This window comes from Trachinotus anak, unplaced genomic scaffold, assembly GCF_046630095.1.
Source record: "Trachinotus anak isolate AG129_WGS33_773 ecotype Australia unplaced genomic scaffold, CSIRO_AGI_Tana_v1 ptg000024l, whole genome shotgun sequence".
In the NCBI taxonomy this organism is placed as follows: Eukaryota; Metazoa; Chordata; class Actinopteri; order Carangiformes; family Carangidae; genus Trachinotus; species Trachinotus anak.
The window spans coordinates 12,321,049-12,340,486 of record NW_027273875.1 but is presented as its reverse complement, the minus strand read 5'-3'; the positions used below and the strand labels follow the sequence as shown (position 1 = coordinate 12,340,486).

At 38.2% G+C, this 19,438-nt stretch overlaps 2 protein-coding genes across 6 annotated transcripts; one reads left to right on the top strand and one right to left on the bottom strand.

Moving 5' to 3' along the window:
- Positions 1–688: 688 nt before the first annotated feature.
- On the bottom strand, positions 689–15,898 carry spns3 (SPNS lysolipid transporter 3, sphingosine-1-phosphate (putative)). 5 transcript variants are annotated; one of them, XM_071461217.1, is made up of 15 exons: positions 15,760–15,898; positions 8,894–8,986; positions 7,580–7,826; positions 7,414–7,479; positions 6,927–7,063; positions 5,925–6,076; positions 5,294–5,360; positions 5,066–5,208; positions 4,439–4,591; positions 4,148–4,337; positions 3,133–3,198; positions 2,941–3,039; positions 2,639–2,822; positions 1,902–1,965; positions 689–1,771 (listed from the first exon to the last, which is right to left on the bottom strand). In XM_071461217.1, the coding sequence occupies exons 3-15, from the start codon at positions 7,803–7,805 to the stop codon at positions 1,762–1,764; spliced, it is 1,557 nt and encodes a 518-aa protein (XP_071317318.1). In that variant the 5' UTR covers positions 7,806–7,826; positions 8,894–8,986; positions 15,760–15,898; the 3' UTR covers positions 689–1,761. The 5 variants fall into 5 exon arrangements, with proteins under 5 accessions (XP_071317318.1, XP_071317320.1, XP_071317319.1 ...); XM_071461219.1 differs by lacking the exon at positions 15,760–15,898 and adding an exon at positions 14,240–14,265; XM_071461218.1 differs by lacking the exon at positions 15,760–15,898 and adding an exon at positions 9,902–10,148.
- On the top strand, positions 11,770–19,278 carry ube2g1a (ubiquitin-conjugating enzyme E2G 1a (UBC7 homolog, yeast)). The gene is made up of 6 exons (XM_071461222.1): positions 11,770–11,993; positions 14,022–14,124; positions 14,281–14,378; positions 15,252–15,430; positions 15,778–15,897; positions 18,025–19,278. Exons 1-5 carry the CDS (start codon positions 11,948–11,950, stop codon positions 15,862–15,864), a joined length of 513 nt encoding a protein of 170 aa, XP_071317323.1. The 5' UTR covers positions 11,770–11,947; the 3' UTR covers positions 15,865–15,897; positions 18,025–19,278.
- The last annotated feature ends 160 nt before the right edge of the window (positions 19,279–19,438 follow it).

Genomic DNA, 19,438 nt, shown 5'->3' with positions numbered 1-19,438 from the left:
ACCCTTAACAATGGCTCAGTGTCCTTGACCTGCAGCTTTCATCTATCTGTCAGTGTCAAGTTCAGTCAACAGCTTCAGTTTCTTATGGGAGCTATTTGGTCAGAAATGTCAGAAATCAGCAAATTTATTCTGCTACACGATTCCACTTCAGTCTGTGCAGCAGCTATTGAGACTAATCAATGATATGATGACAGTGCAGCCCAATTATTGCATGACCTTGTACCTGAGAGTGACAAGAGCAATGACCTTTGACCTCCCCATGTGGTTTACTCCAGCACAAAACAATGGGGACATGCAGTGACATGCAGCTGTTAGGATTTACCAGGGGATGTTAGACACTTCTGCAACAGCTGTCTGAACAGTTCAGACATGGACTGACAAGCGGCTGTCATACTGGGGAATGTGAAAATGTCCTGTTCATCTGGTCTGTGATCGTCTTTGACAAGAGCAGCAGAGCTCAAGGTGATGAATGTTACCACCTATCATGTTCCATGAACTCAGCAGGGGTCACAGACTCACAGTCAGTTTAGTGCTCAGTGAATATCAAAAGTAAACACTCAGATGGACGAACTGTCAAAGGCAGACACTCTATGGCTGTTTAACATGCCAACACATCATATAGACAAACATGAGAGCCAGCAGTGTCAGTTTTATGAAGAGGGTCTTCACATAAAACATCTGGGAGAAATAGTTAATGAGTTATTAAATGAGGTCGCGTTTGTGCAAATGTGAAAAACTGCTAACTTCAGTCTGTGCTGCGCTTGTGTTGCAGTCCTGTCACCAGAGACTCTTGCATTTCTTACATTGATGCAGCTGCGCCATCTTGTGGGCATTCACTTTGAAAAATTCACTTTTGGAAAATACAAAGAATACACTTTTTTGTTAAATTAGCAGTCCTTACATTGAGGACAACATACAGAAGAGATCTCAGAATAATGAGATGGATTTACAGCCACTGTTATAGTAAATACAGAGAGTAGAGAATGGAAGTCCTGCATCTTTAACTCCATGATGTGCATATGTTGTGGTCCAGCTTGGGGCCCCTCTGGTCCTCATTAGGAGGCAGCAGCTGCATGCTGGCTGGGACATTCATATATGGAGAGGTTAATCTGATGATCCTCAATATGGATACTTGGGCACATTCAGCATATTCTGCCCAGGGTTTATGAACTAGACTGAGCTTGAGAATCTGCAGCCCAAACTGGCCTGATGAGCACTGATGGGTGTCAGCAAAATTCAGGAAAACCATTAAGAAAAGAAAAGGGTTGAATGTGGCCGTTCTGAAATTTTGGTGTCAGCAAAGCAGTTCTCTTGAGGCTGAGCTGACTCCAGCTTCAGGCTTCCTCAACTGTATATTTTCAACTGTAATGGATAAACACACCTTTATCTTTGTGATGGTTTTGATAAGTCAGCTCATTTCCTGTTTCTGAACATCTGGGTCTACAGTTATCAAAGTTTGTGAAGCATCAAATTTATTGATAAGTTAAAAACAGCATTTCCATTCAGAAAATAAAAGCATTTACTTTTCAAGTACTTTTTTTTTTTTTTTTTCCCTGAGTTTTTGGTCTAGACAGTTTTAAGCTGTACAGATTGTACAGCTCTTAAGCAAAATTGTGATTTTCTGCATGCTGTATAAATAAAACTGACTTGACTTCAACTGTAGAAAATACAATTATAAGCCTGAGTGAACAGACCAACATTTTTAAAAAGGCATTTGCTGGTCTGACAGTGTGAATGAACAAGTTTTCTCTGCGTCTCTCATCAGTGGTGGCTGTAAAATGAAAGAAAAAAAGGCTCCTGAGATCAGCTCCAACATCCTTTTCTCCACACCAGTGGTTTTTAACTTAACTTCAGATGTTTACAGATAAATTATTTGCATGGTTGCTTTTGTTCAGCTTTACTTATTACTGTTGTTCATTTCCATGGAGGGTTCAGGTGCAGGATCCAGCTGTGGTGGGGGAGCTTCTGGTAATACACACACACAAAGAAACAAAATAAGAAAATTAGTGGGAAACACTCATTAAAATGACATAGAAACTACACACGCACACACACACACACACACACACACACACACACACACAAAGTTGGTACAGGATCAGAGAAGTGTGTGTGAGACCATGTTTAGAGGGAAGCAGCTCTTACCCACTAAGGTGATGCCAACTGAGGCTCTGTGTTGTGTTGGTGCAGCAGCCTCATGCATTAAACAGTCCAACAAAATGGAGAGAATGAGGTCAGAAGGACAATGTTGTCTTTATCAGCTTTAGCCCATCTCTGCCTCTGAGCTGCCAGAAAACTGGACTGCCAGTGTGCTATTAGGGCATGTGTGCAGATAAGGGGAATTTGTTCCTAACTGCATTGGGAGGAGTTCTATCTCATAGTGAGCTGAACAGAGGACTGTTGCTCAGGAACACTGTGTAACACTGACCTTCGCAGACAAACACAATGGAGAGGACTTAATCATGTGTGTGTCATCCATACAAAAATCCTCTACAGAAACACAAACGTCAAGTTTCTCAGCATGGGTCGATTTTAGCATGCATCCAAAGAGTTGTTCTGTTTGAACCATGGTTATACTGTATCACCATTTAGTTTGGGTGTTGTTGTTTGTTGTTCTGATGAGAATAAAAGGACTAACCATTTACAGTTCCCTCAACCAATTGCTGAGCTGCTTTCCTGTCTTCAGTAATGTAGCGGGAAGTCATGAGGAAAAACAGTCCACCCAGGATTCCCACACATGGGCAGACCAGGAGGCTGTACTTCAGACTGTGGAAGCTCCAGTCATGGGTTCCATCTTTAGATTTGTGTATAGCATCAGAGATCTACTGGTGAAAACAGCATGTGTGCTTAATGATACAGAAAGAGCAGGAGACCACAGATGTGTTAATGATGAATCAGTGCAGTTACAAGGAAGTGAGGGAAAGTGGAACTATTTCTCACCGTGCCTATTAGGTATGGACTCCCAGCATCACCCAGCAGATGACAGACTGAAATCTGCAGGGCCTCAGCTGTGGCCCTTCTGGTTGGTATAACAACATACTAAGGGAAAAAGTAACACAGAAGAACCTGTCAGCTTCAGTTTTCAGCAGACTGTTTTATACTTTTCTTCCCAAATGAACCGTTCAGACTCACCAGCAGTATATCGGCAAGAACAGCCCAGTTCAGTGACAGCAATAACTCACCTAAGAAAATGAATACCTGAAATGAGACAGTTAGAACAGTTGTTCAATAATCAATTAAAATGTTTTTTACTCTATACTTTTTGACACCAGTTAACAATCTTTACGAGCTTGTTACTGGTTACCTGTTGTTGGAGCTGCATTGCCTATACATATCCGACACAGTCACACATCCAGACCAGATGCCATGGCTGTCACATTTGATGTCAAGTGTTTTAGAGTTCATGTGAATCGTATTGAAATTTACAATTCAAGTTCAGGGGCTTTCAGAAAAATCCTTCTGAAAAACTGAAGAAAAACGTTCATTTGAGGTCTCTGTTTAGTCTAAGTGCTTCATCAAGTGTTTGATGAAAATAATTATTGGCCCTATAACTCTGGAAGAAATTAAAAGTCTCAAGTGTGGTTTCTTTACCACAGTTTGTGGCAGTTTTGTCCCATTTCCATCACTGTATAGTAAAAACTGTGACATACTCAGATAACATAATCTAAAACAAGACTAAGTGAAATAAACTTTTTAAGCATTTAATGTCGATTAACTCATTTGATAGCAAGTTTGTTATGTATACCTGCCATGTGATGGTCAGGTCAGTCCACATTACGATCTAATCCCCCTAAAACCCCTGATTAACACAAGACTACGGCTCTGTGAGGTTGTATGTCAGTACAGCAGTGCTTTGAGGTAAATACCACAGATGCTAACATGCTCACAGTGACAATACTAACATAATATACTATTATTTTAGCACACCACTATAATATACCATTTTCACCATCTTAATTTAGCTTGTTATTATGCTAACATTTGATAATTGGCACTAAACACAAAGTACATCTGAGGCTGATTAGACTGTCATTAGTTTTTGATAATGGCAAAAGTCAAACTAAAGTTACTTATTTGAAGGGGACATGAGTGTGTCTACCAGATTCCATGGAACTCCATCACTGACAGACAGAAGTTGGGCTCTTACATAAGTGGCTGGAATGCTGTGTGATGCCACAAATATGGTGATGAAGAGGCATGGGGCCGATCCCAGCATGCCTACTGCACAGATGAGCGGGTCCGCATTTGACACCTTGTCCCTAAACCATCTGGATAAACCAGTGCCAAAACTCGCTCCCAGAATGCCCGTCACCAATGTCACAGCACCAAAGATATAACTGTACAGGGAACAGAGACAGACAGCATTGTTAAAACTCTGGAGTGATTTTGAAGAATCTGGGTGAAAGATGGGTCATGCAGGTCAAAGGTCTTACTGCACCTGTCTGTGAGGTCACAGGACTCTTCGGAGCACGGTTGTCGGATTCCCTGAATGATCTGAGCTCTGGACAGAAACGTAGGCATCCAGAAAGCCAGGGCTCCGGTGAGGAAGGCCATAGCCGTCACTCCAAATGAAGACCACACATAGCTTTTACTAAGGTCAGAGGTAACATAACAAGATATGTAAATATTAATCAAAAATCATATCCCAGTAAAGTGTAGGGACTAATGCAAAGTATTGGAGTAACATATTAATTAGAATACCGGTATACAACAAAGATATGTTTGAGATTATGCAGAAACAATGAAGCTATTACATAATGTGTCCACTGGGGGGTGCCAACATGTTTATTTCTCAGATCGGAATGTCCTGCTCAGTACACATCTAGGTCACAATCCTTCAATAACCAAATTCCATGATCAGAAATGTTTGTTTCTGTTATGTGTTTATGTAAAATAATAATAACAATTAACAACAACAATAATCATAATCATAATCATAATCATAATAGCAGCTGATATGCTGTAATCTGTTGCTGTTTTTGTCTCAATCAATATCCGTATTCTATTCAAAATCTAGTATTGGCCTGGCTATAATATGAGTCCAGTATTAGTTTCCATATCTTACTTTTTCAGAAGATATTTGACGTCCTCCTTATAAGAGCTCTGCTCTGTAACTCCCTGTCCGTGGGTTTCTGCAGCACCTCTGGCTGGGTTAGGGCATAAGAAAACCAACAAGACAAGTCCCACTAGACCCAAAATGGGTGTGACCTGATAACCCAGGAACATGTTAAGATATCTATCACTCAATTCTATGAATTAACTGTGACATTACTGATAATGAAAACATTCTCACCCTGAGAGCCCAGCGCCAGTCCCCTGTGAGCTTTGCACACCCTGCCCCTACTATGTATCCAAGACCACTGAAAAGACACAGAGTGGTGAAACCGCCTGATCACAATGACATAAACAAGCTTAACAATACGGTAAATCATGTCCTGCGGTATTTATAGAAAATAAAAAACATTTTTGCATGTTGATTTTACTTTAAGCTGTTTAAAGGATCATGATTTGGAAGGTAGTTAATTTGCTAGTAAAAATCACCTTATATTATTGTCTTTCCATCTAAAAAATTAAAGCGTTTGTTCATTTCAGCACACTGTGAAAATGATGTTGCAGAGTGAGACTTGATTTTCTTGTCATGGCTCTGTTACCTCTGCACAGCTCATATTGTCTTCCAAATTTAAGAGCCGCTTTGATCCTGGAAAGCCCCAAAAGTTCTTTCTGCTTAGCTTTTACTACAGCACTGTTTGTGAATGCAGTGCTGTTCAGCTAACCCTCAAATTTAGTTTCACACCAGCCATGTGTCGCAAAAATCTATGATCTCAACTGTACTCCCACACAAGTACATGATTTTTAAATGACTTTTAGTTTAAGTTAACACCCACACACACACTCTGAGGACCTAGACTGAGTTTGCTTCTAACCTTCCAACTGGGATAAAGATGTAGAAGACACAGATCACGATGCTCCGTTCACCTCCAGTAAAGAGGTCACCGATGATGGTGGGAGCAATGGTGGAGTAGCTGGCCTCTCCTATCCCGACCAGGGCTCTCAACAACACCAGAAGCCAGAAGTACTGAAGAGATCATGACAGCAGAGAGAGAAGCATGGTGAAAAGAGAAGCATTTCACCATGATTGAGTCACAAATACTGCAAGGCTCAGTTTAACATCCACCATTCTTACAGTCAATAACAGCATAGACAGTACTTATTGCAAAAGAAACTGCCCATAGAGAAATGTAATATATAATGTATATGTCCCTGTATCAGGAGTGATGTTGCCATGTGTCATCTGTATCATTATCACATATATACGTACTCTGGACATATGAAGATATATGCTTATAACCCATATAGTATAAAATACCCATAGTAAAATGTAAATATATCAAAAATAGCTATATGATGAATTTTACATGGTATGACATGTTCCAAGCATATATGTTACTGATATGTGTTTAATTTATATATGCAAGTTTATTAAAACAACATACATATAAAAATTCTATATTCTAATATATGTCATCTACAATATAAAAATTCGTACATAAACATACATATTTGTATGGGCTAGACTTATATGTCAATGTATGAAATGATTCCAATTTCTAATAGGTTTCATATATAAATTTTACATATGTGCCTTTATTTTATATGTACATGTTGGTATATGTCATATGGAAACTCAATATATGCATATATTACTCTAATCTAAGTAAGAGTGCAGAATACAATAGAATTTCTCTATTGAACTTCATGTTGAGGTCCATGTTGTACACTAAAAAAATTTACAACAACGTTTGACTTTTTTTTTGATGAATCATGTAAAACTAATAATAAGAAAAACTAATAACAACAGGAAGTAATACCTTGCTGCCTCTTATTTGCTGTGAAAGTGCATGTGAACACAACTATTTCTCACTTACTGACTCAGTCACAAGAGAGCTGCCAGCTGCAGTCACCAGCCACACACTCAAACCACCAATCATGATGTATTTACGGTTGTAGCGGTCCCCAAGGTAACCAAAGAGAGGGGCCAACAGCAAGAAACTGATGATGAAAACTGCAAGTGCATGAACAAAGGTCATTCCTTCTTCATAATGGGATAAGTTGACTCGTTAATGCACAGTGACTCAAGAAAACCCACTTGTGAAACTCTTCAAAATAAAACTCCTACAAGAATATGGTCTGTGAAAGCATAGGTATCAAAGCAAAGATGTTTGACAAATTAAGAACCATAATGTGCTACACACGTCTTGCAATAACCAATAGTGCTCTGCAATTCACTTGCACAACATGTTGCCTAAGTTAATCTTAGGTAATGCATGGTAAAATCGGAAACCTTGAAAATATGTGTTAACCATTAATCTCTCAAAGAGAGATTGTGCCCGTCAAGGAGGAGCATCATTATACCTGTTTGCAGAAGTGCAGTTGTACTGTCTGTTATACCAAAGAATTTCTGAATGTTGGAGAGGACACCTAAATGACAAAAAAACAATGTATACATAAGCCTCCAACAAATTAGTATATTGTTTGTTGACAGCTAGTGTTGCATTTTGTACAGAGAAGATCATCTTACCTGCTATTGTGTACCGTTCCATGTAGTTGAGTAAGTTGATGTAGCAAAGCACAGCTACAGCTATGTGGGCCCGTCTAGGTGATATGGCTGGTTTTTCCGCTGCCAATGGTGTGAGCGATGCAAGGCTGTTAGCAAAGGAGCCATAATGCAGCCCAGAGCTGGAGCCCAGACTCCATCGAGGCATCGGCCTGTCCTGGAGGGACGACACTGATCCCTCTGGCTGCATTATGAGCAGCGCTTTCTGCACCTGGAAATGGAGAATGTGTGACCTAGTTTTAGAGAAATTATTTACCCTCTGCACTCGCACCAAAGACAATGATGTTGCATTGTGTGCACAGCAGTTTGGAAACAAGCCTTATTAGAAAACTCAATAAAACTCAGTGACAGGGCTGAATTGTGTTGTGTACTAAAAGAATGAAATACATTTTTTGTGGATGCAAAGTACGACTCCTCTTGCTTTCATCTTTAAATTAAAGTCGAATCACATCAGAGACAAATTAGTGACCGTCTCTGTCCTGCTGTGCATTTATCGACCTAATGCTGCATAATGAGAAATGTAATGCATTTCTTAAGTGCTGCTTTTGAAGTCCTGCACTGCAGACATAATCTAGTTAAAGTTAAAGCAGTTAATGTTTGGAAACACTTTAGAAATAGTCTTCATGACACAAAAGGTAGTTGCACCCTGGTGAGAGAACTAATGGTTGCAACTATGTCAAAATGGCAAAAAAAAAAAAAAAAAAGGAGAAGGTAGATTTTTTTAGAACATTTTTCTCTGTCATTTCACAGTTCTTACATAACTGGTTTTTAACCAAAGAGTAGACAGTTCCTGGGTGATAATGACAAAACTTCAGAGGCCATTGTATACTTAAGGAAATTAGGCAAGACTCTGTGTGTACAATGTTCCAACCCAAACAGTAAGTTACAAGCTACTGTATAAAAAGCCTGCTTTGTCAGGTCACACAGTAAGAAATTTGAAAGACATAATAATGTAAATAGAAACATTTTAGTAAATCATTTCAGATGTGGTGTTCTGCTTTTGTGCAACAACAGTGTACTTTCAGAAAAGTCATTACGCTTTCTGCTCTGACAACAATGAGACTATTGTGTGTAAAATCTTTTCTCTAAACAACAAAGTACAACACAGCTGCTCTGTTAAAGCTTTGGCTGCAAGAACCTAAGACCTGGCTCTTTTTACCCCACACACTGACACTGATTCCGTTGTTATACGTATTAATTTCTAATGGATATAACCCCTAAGCCACTAAAACTGTCTCCATAAACTGAAATTTATATTTAAAAAATCGTCTCACGTACTTGTTGATGATGTCTTCTTTATATAGTCTCCTTTGTTAGTTTCATGTTTGCAGGTTTTAGAGGACAGCGTGCATCTCAGTGTGTCTCTGAGGACTGAAGAAGCAACAGAAGTCTCAGCTCTAACATGCCACAAGAGATATTAAGTTAGCAAGTGGACCAGCCCACTCTGGGTTGGTCATATGCTTTCACACAGATCTCTACTGTGACACAATGACGTGAACAAGCCAAATATCGTTTTCAGGTAAATAAATAAATTGTGTTTAACAGCTTTAACCACTCACACAGCAGAAGGATAAAATCTGGTGCTGCTCATCACCCAAAATGACCTGGGACCTCTACTTTTAAAAATGTTAGTCTTCCAACCCCAAGAAATATGTGGCCTAAAATGCATTTGAATTACGTAATAGCATGAAGGGTGAGACAGTTTAACTGGGGCAACCTCACAGTGAAACAAGAAACACTTTCTTTATTGTTGTTTCCCCTAATGTCTGTGGTATGAAACCGCCACAGTAGAGACTTGTTAGCACAACTCCAGCAATTGATGTTCTGTTTGATGTTACATCCTATAAAAATGTAAGCGAATGAAAAGGCTTCATAGTCTTCACCTCATGGCAGTCAAGTGAGGTTGTGACTGTAAAAAATGGATCACCCTCTCATTCATGGAGAACAATTTGTTTTCAACTTGAACGTTTGGTACAGATGATGAAGTGATGTTAATCTGCTATATGAAGATATTCACCTTCATATTTTTATGCACACAAACAATCTCAATGGTCATTCCTTGCATTTCATTTATATTTTTCACTTTCATCCTCATAAACTAACCACAAAAACATTTTATTCTATTTTATTCCACTCTCTTATTCCACTTTGAACTCGTTCGTCACCATTTTCAGTTCTCTAAAAGTAACCTTTAGATAAGTTAACCTGTGAGACAGCAAAGCTTCAAGTCTGTAACACATTGTGCAGCAGACTGTGAAACAGATGTCCCTATCTTAAGGAACTTACCCCCAGAATTGATGGTTTTGTCAGCACATTTGGAGACTCATTCAAAAAGAGATCGCTTAGAGGCCTTCTGTAAGAGCGTCAAGTTTATTCCCATAAAACAGCAATTCTCAGCACGGTTAGGGTTAGGGTTAGGGTCAACTGTTTCAGCCAGTTCAGAGGCTTTCTAGCCTCACTAGATCAAACAACACAGAGTCTGTGACAAACAGCAGCGACATGCAGGTACAAGGTCATCAGCCACCAGCACAGCTACTTGTGTGATCACTTCTCGACAGCAAATGTCTATTCCTATCAACTTCCTCCTTCACTCATGACACAAATGAGAACACACTGTCAGTCAGGATGTGAGCTTGTTTCTCACCTTTGTGAAGAAGTAACTAAAGTTATTAGTGTTTAATGAGGATACAGCAGTCAACATACTGTAAGAGAGAAAAATGTATGACACTGTTCTTATTTCTTTGTATTTTCTTTTGTTTATGTTCTTTTTTATTTGTTATTTGTTTATTTATTTATTTTGCTTTTCCAACACTTTATGGTTTCATTGGTACTGTGGTGACTCCCCCCGCCCCCCAATATTTGTATTATTAGTAGTAGTTGTAGATGTACTCAGGGTAATAGTATGAACATTCAAAGTAAATTTTATTATTGTAAATTTTGATCTTTCTTTTGATGACAGACAGTTGCTGCCATCTAGTGTCCAGCATGAGTATTACAGCCCAATTTGAAACAGCTTTGATGAAACAGACACTTTCATTAAGGGCTTCAGTGTTCATGTATGGCAATAGCCTTTCAGAGTGAGTCTCGCCTCGTTAGCTTAACGAATTCATTTGGAAATGATGGTGCAGCCCAGCTATTATTGTACTTAAACTTTATTTTTCCTTTGTCCAAGACAGGCACTGCCCCTGATTGTCCACAAAAATCAGAATCATAGATCTATGAACCATTTCATCCAACCTCTGGACAAGACTACACAAGTATGACCGGATTTCAACAGTTCAAATGACAGTCAAGACATCATCAATGGTCCAAGCTTCTTTTGAAAAATTATTTTCATGTTCTGCAGAAAAGGATATGGATCCAACTTTACCCTCTCAAAGAGATCCAGTCTGTAACTGAGCCCTTTGAGAACAGGGCAGCTAACCTGACTTCACCAATTTCTTACTTATCACATACATCGACCTACACTACCAACACTGGGTCACAACAACCAATTGATACTTGATAAAGTTAACCCAGTGCTGTGTTGGTGCTGATACTGACCCCACACATGGTCATTTTTAACCCAGTGATTTTTAGCATGCATCTTGAACTACAGTCAGTTTAATTAGACTCTTTAAGATTACACAGCCTATTCCTATTTGAGAAAAGTAGCTTCCTGCAAATCATCCTGCACTCGATAACTATTGATTTCAGAGCTATAGTCTGACATTGACAAATTGTTCACATAAACTGGGCACCTCTGGTCTAGTCTTTTTCAGATACAAGATTCCTACATTTATTTAACATTACCATATTTATTTTGGGCTTCATGGTGAGTGGTGAATGTCAATATACAGTAAAAAATACAGTTAATATGAGATGCAAGTCTAGAAACTGAAAACAGAGGGTAATAATGACTAAGATTAAGGACTGGAAATGGCAATTTCAACAGCACACTGCACATTACAGGACAGCAATAATCTAAACTAAAAACATCCTGGATTAAAGACTGAAGAGGTCATGAAAAAGGTAGAAGTTTATCTTATTTAACTTTATTTATTTATTTATTTAATGAAGGGGATTTGGTTGTCGCAGTAAGTCCAGAAAAGACTGCAGTCGATGGTATATCCAGAAGATGGCAGTAATGCACCAATGAGGATACCTGCTGCCGTAAAAAAGCTGAACGAAGAAGAAACAGCAGCAGTAGCAGGAGAGGGCGACGGAGAAGAAGAATGAAGAGAATGCTAAACGGAAAATAGAGGGGACGGAGTACTGTTTGGTGAACGTGAAATTAACGCTTTTACCTCGAAATATTGCCATTGAACATAGCTGCATTACATTCGCTTAAGTATGACAGAGCCTCAGTCAGCGCTGTTACTCAGGAGACAGCTTGCAGGTAAATAAACCTTGGTGTTAACTGATGCAGGCTGCCGAGCTAACGATGGACCCTGCCGTTAGCTGTGATTCAAATGATGGTGCTGGCGCAAACTGTTTTCTTGAACCTTCCACTCTAACGTTAAGGTCCCATGAAAAATAAACAGCATGGGGGTGATAGCAGTGGATGTCGACAAACACATTCCTCTCTTGACAATTAAACGCATCCAGTGTGTTGGGAGACAAATTCACCTAGACGTTTCTTTCGACTTTGCACTCTGATGTCAGTTGAAAGCCGCTGTCAGAAGTCCCAACGACTTTCCAGTATCGGGTTAGCTAAGAGCAGCTAGCCTAACGTTAGCCTCTAGCTGTCTCGACTGACTCGGATGTGTTTACATATATTTTAACCAAGATAACAAGTGGTGTATTGCATTTTTTCTACATTGTATTTACAAGTTATGAGAATAACATGATGACAGTCACCATTTTTATGCATAAACCAAACAAACGTTTGACTAGTTGACCAGTTTGCTCTTGCTAACCACACTGAATTGTTAAAATATTTAGCCAACTCGCTACATCTGTCTGCTAACATTAGCTGCTGTCACTGTTGTTAGCATCAACACGGCGAGCTAACAAGCTAACGTTAATCTCGCATTACCTCTATTCGCTATTTTAGCAGAGTCAGCTGCGAATTAAATTTAGCTATCCTAATATAACCCACTTCCCAAAAGCAGCTGAGTCGAATAGACATCGTGTAAGGTTTTGGGTTGGTAGCCTTAATATTGCATTTCAGGTCTAGGTGAAGATTATACAATCCATATCCAAACTGTCAGGGACATAATGTGCTCCTTTGTAGTTTTCTTATATTGCCTCCATAGTCATGGGTAATTATGTTGGACCTGAATATTTTTAGAGTGGCATTTGGTTGAAATTGAGTAACTGAACCTAATGCTAGAAATCTTTAAGTACGGTTAATATTTCATTGCCTTCATTTACATATTTAGACTTGTTGTGGAGGCTTTAAAATCAAATAAGCGTTTTTTTCATTAACATAGGCATGTCCTTTGTTGTCCACACTCAAAATCTAAAGTAAAAAAATTGTGTAAAATCCACAGAAGTCTACCTATGGCAGTGGTGCTTGTAAGACATTGACTACCACAAAGTGTAAGCCTTCACGTTTAACAGAGAGGCAACTATTTTGAAATGTGGCTGTAAATGTGCAGAAAGACAGACTACTAGTTAGTGTACCAACTAACTGGGAAAAATGTTTACATGTTTATAATCTTCTTAAACCAGATCTGCATCAAAATACACAATGATAGACAGTTATATAGATAGGTAGAGTTTTTGATAATTCATTGTTTTGCTGCATTGAAGAATTGTGGCATCAAGCAGATAACATCACAAATATATTAACTTAATAATAATTAAATAAATAATTAGGGCTGAGTTAAGTTTTGTTTTTTGTTGTTGTTTTTTTCAGCTCATGTGATTTGCACTGGGCCACATTGCAATTTGATAATATTTTGAATAATTGTGCAGCCCTAAACTTAACCTTGGGATCATCCAAATATATTTCACATCAAATCTAATGAACATTGAATGAAATATGAAGGAGGTGTGGTGACAAACTTTCATCCTCAGCATTTTGGCGAAAAGCACTACAAACTGCTCTCTCACAAGATTTCTGATTTATGGTTTGAATCAGTATTCTATCACCACTTATATAAGTGGTCAAGGTATTTTAGTATTTAACCGTTCTATAATTAATAATGCAAAATGAAATGAAGTTACAAAGTGCAATATTGGGAGAACTGCAGTGTGATCCAGTGAATATAAGTTGGCCCCAGACTTTTAGGGTGGTGTGTCGTTTCAGCAATATGCCATCTCTAACTAAAACCCAAGCAAGGCCTCTTAAACCAAAGGTTATGTTCTCTCCTTAGCAGTCTCCAGGAAGTCACAACATCAGCCTATTCAACATACTATAGGCACTATGATATTAGCCAATGGCAATTTAACTTTCTTTGGCATTTGTTTTTATATCTAGAGCTGAACAAAAACCCAGTGGAGGGATTCTCAGCAGGCCTGATCGAGGATAATGATCTCTACAGATGGGAAGTCCTTATCATTGGGCCTCCAGACACACTGTAGTAAGTTTTATCACTGTCTCCTCTATAGGATATAGTAGGTGTTATTATTTTGTGCTTTGAACAACTCTTGTTAACGCTTTTGCTTTGGATGTTTTGAAATGTTTACCATACTTACCTATTACATTGATTTTTCTCTTTGATCTTTTTTGTTCACAGTGAAGGTGGTGTGTTTAAAGCTCATCTGACATTTCCCAAAGATTACCCTCTCAGGCCACCTAAAATGAAATTTATCACAGATATTTGGCACCCTAATGGTAGGTTCCAGTGCACCACAGTGTCAGTGATATTGACCTTTGTCTGTAGTAAGCCCAGCTTGAGCAGGTGGAGGTTTGATCTCTTTTAAAGAGACAATGGTGTTCAATTTTGGAAATGCTGTGGATTGTACATGTATTAAAGGAGTATTGACATACAATTCATTAACTCATTCATTACATTCACTCCATACCCATTCATTGTATTAGGTCATTATCTTCAGCTGCTTTTGTTGAATTAGAGAAACATTCAGTTAAATGCTTGTCGACAGCAAGGTCAGAAAGAGTCTTCAGACAGTAATAAGAAACTATTGAACAAGGTTTAGATTTTTTAACTGCTGAGAAATGCAGTTGATGTGACAAAAATAAACCGAAATACACCACTCTCACTTTGGAGAAAACTGAGTAGCTTCAGGCTCGATTAAATTAGATTTAAGTCTCCATTCCTTGTAATATGTTAATATGTTACAAATCCTGCATTGCATTTTACCACTTTTGCAAAGTGTTATTTTTTTGGTGTGGTAAAAAAGGCAAATGAAAAGGCATTGCAGCCTTTGGGTTTTTGTACACGCTGGCTGTTGAATTTAAAATAGAATTATCATAATATGTATCATAATGGTGGAGTATTTTCTTTAACACCATGAGTAGTTTTTATTGATATGTTTTTTAGCTTTATAAAGTTAGTGAATTCAAATTAAGTTATGCAAGTATGGATTGAAAGCAGAAATGTTAATGTCCTGGAGTGACATTAGTTTGGTGGTTAATTATGCAATTATGTAAATGAATTAAAAACAAACATTAACACCCATTACACCGCAGGAACAGCAATACTATTTTCTGCTTCATTAATTGTATTCCATTTTTTTTTTTCCCCAGTTGACAAGAATGGAGATGTATGTATTTCTATTTTGCACGAGCCTGGAGAGGACAAGTATGGCTATGAGAAGCCAGAGGAGCGCTGGCTGCCTATCCACACAGTGGAAACCATCATGATTAGTGTTATCTCTATGCTGGCAGACCCAAATGGTGACTCGCCAGCCAATGTGGATGCTGCAGTAAGTTTACATTTTAATAAAGTTGATTAGAAATGGTACTTGAGTAAACTGGTCATCTCATGGCTGAGATGCCTGTTGCCTGCAAAATTCATGAATTTGCTGGTTTATGTTTTTTATGGCATTGAATTGTAAATGTATGACGAAAATACATCATTATTTGTGAATGAATCAATTATTGATTACATCAGAATTGTAATTTTGTATGATTAAAACTAATAAAGTTCATAATTATAGCTAAATGTCATAATAGCAAATATAATGATCAAATTAAAGGGAGATATGCAATACTCTAAAAAGATATACAACTTAAGCAATCAAATTGTCTTTACCTTTTTTCCTTTCTGCAGAAAGAGTGGAGGGAGGACAGACATGGAGCATTTAAAAGGAAAGTTGCCCGTTGTGTACGAAAAAGCCAAGAGACTGCGTTTGAGTGATATTTAGCAAGGATCTAGCTTCATGTTTTCAGGGCAAGTATTCTCAACTTTAACCCTTTTAAAACCTTTAGTTCATGAATCACAACAAACCCAAGCTGTTTAGAAATGGCCGCCTATTGCACCAGTTAAATTTAAGTAAAAATGTGTTTTAGTTTGAATGTAAACTACACTCCACTTCCATGATGCTTCTAAGATTCACTTTTCGCTGCAATTGTTTGAGACTTTCTGGTCATTTTGATGGCTGCAGTTTTTGGTGCTGTTTAATTGTACTGCACTATACTGAGGGATGTTTTGGTTAATCTACCCTCATTAATATAATTGGAGTGGAAAAATAATAGAAACACCTCTCTAAAGCAGTTTGAACAAAAACTGAATATTACAACCTTCATGAAGATAGAATTCTGTTGTATTAGACTGCATTATGGTTCATTCAAACATAGAGATACAGTAAACAGTTGGTAGTATCTGGCCTCTCAACAATCTGTAGTTCTAGGGGTGTGTTGTGTTGAGCACTTAATTTACATCCTCTACTCTGACTGGACAGTTGTTTTCTGACATTTCTGTAGCTGCTAGATACACCAACATTGTGGTCATTTGTTTCCACACGGCATTCTTTTTGTTTATGTTCCAGTAAGTCGTTTAAGACGTCATAGAGAATTGGGAAGCCAAAGACCATAATGATCAGCTGTACTCCATTTTGTTTAAAGTACCTTCTCATGGTTGGGTGGAGTAGTAAACAACTCTGCTTCTGCTGGGATAAAGGTGATTGTGAATAGTTCTTGCCTGACTGCTGCTCGCACTGTGTCAGTACTGTTTTCTCTTTGAGTCTGTTGAGCTCAATTGGGGGGGGCAGGACAGCAATGCCAGGTCTCATTCACAATGAATAATAGTTGTCCCTGTCCCAGCTTTTTGGCCACAGTCCAGTGCTACATCCCCATATGTCCATGACTGAGTGAGTGATAAGAGTTGAGTTCATGATATAATTACACCATTGGCCGGCTGAGTGTTGGACTTTTCCCTTTGGCCATTGCATTATCAAAATTATTTAGTGCAAACATTTCTAATACATGATTTTCATTTACAGACTTAAGATTGGATATAAAAATGGATGTAGACTCTGGGTCTGAAATTTGAAGCCAGTGCAGAAGTGCCTTAAACCTGCATTCTATTTAATGACCATCAGAGGGCGACTTTACTGGTTGCACAAAGATTGTCAGATTGTATTGACGACTATGGGAAAATGGTTCTACTTCTCACCTTATTACCTTAGTAAACATTGTCCTAATGAGTTTATGGTCTCAATTGTTTCAAGTCTTCTTCAATACAAAATGGACGATTCAGCAGGGTATGCATTAGGGCGTGGCTACAGTGTGATTGACAGACTGTACCTCACACGGCAACCTGCCTGACAATCAGGACAGAGTACAGAAGAGGTCAGATCCACCCCTCACTCTTCCTCAATATGGTTTCTTCTGGTTTCAAAAAGCCAAGATGGCAACAGCCAAATTACAAACTCAAGCCTTCAAAACGGCAGTTCACAAGGCTGTGTTTCAGTCACTATTTCCTACTTGTTCCATTGTCTGATGTGAGCAGCTTTATTGGGAATTCACTTTTATTAAAATATTGTATATGTGAGCACAGAGAGGAGGAGCAAAGCAAACAGATAAAGGGCTGAAACCAACTGACACTAGGCTGAATGCAAATATGTGATGACGTCATGTTTGTGCTGATTAGCATATAGCGTCATCTAACAACATTTGGCAAATTTTCCAGTAGGCTTTAGCAACTTTCTATTGTAAGTAGTTTTTTTTTTACAGTGGTTCAACTATGTCCTCAATTTCACACATTGACCACACACGGTTCAGCCATTTACTGGGTTTTGATCTTGTCTTCTTGAATGTTTTTTTATTTATCTACTTTAGACTTAGATCTGCCCTTTCTGCCTCTCGTGTATGACAAACTAACATTAGAGTTAAATTGTTATCTGCAGTGCAACTCAAGTTTCAGACTGACTAGTTAAAGTATAACATGCTGCAGATCTTTTCCTGTTCGTCTATAACTCATTATTTGTTACATGTTGTTAATGTTAAGACTTGTGTTATTGGTCTTTCTCATTCCTACCATTTTTTTTCCTGTTATTTGTTGTGTGCTTTCCCACAGGTCTCCAATTGAAAATCAACATGGCACTGTTTCCTGCACTCTTCCACCCGCCAGGCTTGTCCTTTATTTTGGCAGGAACAGACTGGCTACTGTAGGCTGCAATAGAACATAACAGTGACTACCAAGGCTGACAGAAAACCGCCAAGCAAGTGCCAACTCAAAAAAAACAAACAAACCCAGAAGATGATAAAACATTTTCAAGTCTATGAACTGCTTCAACATTCAGGAAGATATTGTAAAGACATGTATATAGCACAGACTTAACCGGATAATATATAAGCACCCTTTCCATCCATCAAGACACTTAGACCAAATGGATAGCGCTGGTACAGATAGATTTATTTTTGTCCACTTTCCCTCTCTCAACTCCAGCATGCATTTGTTCTCTTTAGATTGTTTTATCAGGATGTCCTAATTAGAAAGAGAATTGTGATGCTTTTGGAGCAATGTCACCTAAGAGGAGCTTGATTGATTCATGCGAGACATGAATGACATGACTGATGAAGGGTTTTTCCATATTAGATTACAAAGCTGTGGGTTCTCTAACACTCTCAGAACTCAACATTGTACCTGAATGAGTTTGTTTTTCTTCAACTGTTAGAAGTCTTACCATCCTGATCAGTTGACATGAGAAAGGCAACATACCCCTTAATTTTCGTGCATGCTAAATTTTGTTTATCTTTTTTCAAAAGTGCCTCCTAATAAAATGCTTGGCCACTTCACCCTGCATTGAACAAGTGTTTTAAAATGTTGAAAAAAGATGGAGAAATTGTGTTCCGCCTATGTATAAATTCACTTAATAGCCAGTACACAGGGAATCTGTATCATTAGATAATTGGTAACAATTTGGTGTAGCAATAACTCCCCTAGTATGAAGTGTACACATTAATTTTTGATATCCTGATACAATTTGAGGTCCTCTTCTCCAGTATTCTGTTATTTTAGCAGCCTCTCTTTTCCTTGTCTGTGTTGTCCTCGGTAGGAATTGTTATGCATGCTTTATCTTACTTTTGTTTTTGGTTTGTTTTTTGCTGAATGTTTCTGGGATTATGTTTGAGTGTTTGTGTATACAGTATGTGTGCCCATTTTGTTTTGTCACGCTCTGCCCTGATCCACAATCTCATGATTATTCTGCTCACTGAACTATTGCAGTTTTGCCTAATGTACAAAGACAAAATACTGATGTATATTTTTCATGTTATGAAACCTGTTACCTGTAGTGAGTTCTTCTAAAATATGACTTTTTTTTCAATATTTACTTGTGTATTTAATTCAGGTGTGTTTTGGATACAACATAAATTGCATACTGCTTATGACAACAACCACAGAAACCTTTCATGAACACAAACAGCATCATAAAATTGACTTTTTACCTGGGTCATTTTCCAGTATTTTAAACAAGATGTCCTCTAAA

Coding starts and splice junctions, on each gene's coding strand:
- ube2g1a (XM_071461222.1), top strand. CDS start 11,948: ATGACAGAGCCTCAGTCAGCGCTGTTACTCAGGAGACAGCTTGCAG. Junction 11,994..14,021: donor ACTCAGGAGACAGCTTGCAG/GTAAATAAACCT, acceptor TTTTATATCTAG/AGCTGAACAAAAACCCAGTG. Junction 14,379..15,251: donor AGATATTTGGCACCCTAATG/GTAGGTTCCAGT, acceptor TTTTTTCCCCAG/TTGACAAGAATGGAGATGTA.
- spns3 (XM_071461215.1), bottom strand. CDS start 15,801: ATGTCTGTCCTCCCTCCACTCTTTCTGCAGAAAGGAAAAAAG. Junction 4,592..5,065: donor GTCAAATATCTTCTGAAAAA/GTAAGATATGGA, acceptor CTCTGACCTTAG/TAAAAGCTATGTGTGGTCTT. Junction 3,199..4,147: donor ACAGCATTCCAGCCACTTAT/GTAAGAGCCCAA, acceptor GTCTCATTTCAG/GTATTCATTTTCTTAGGTGA.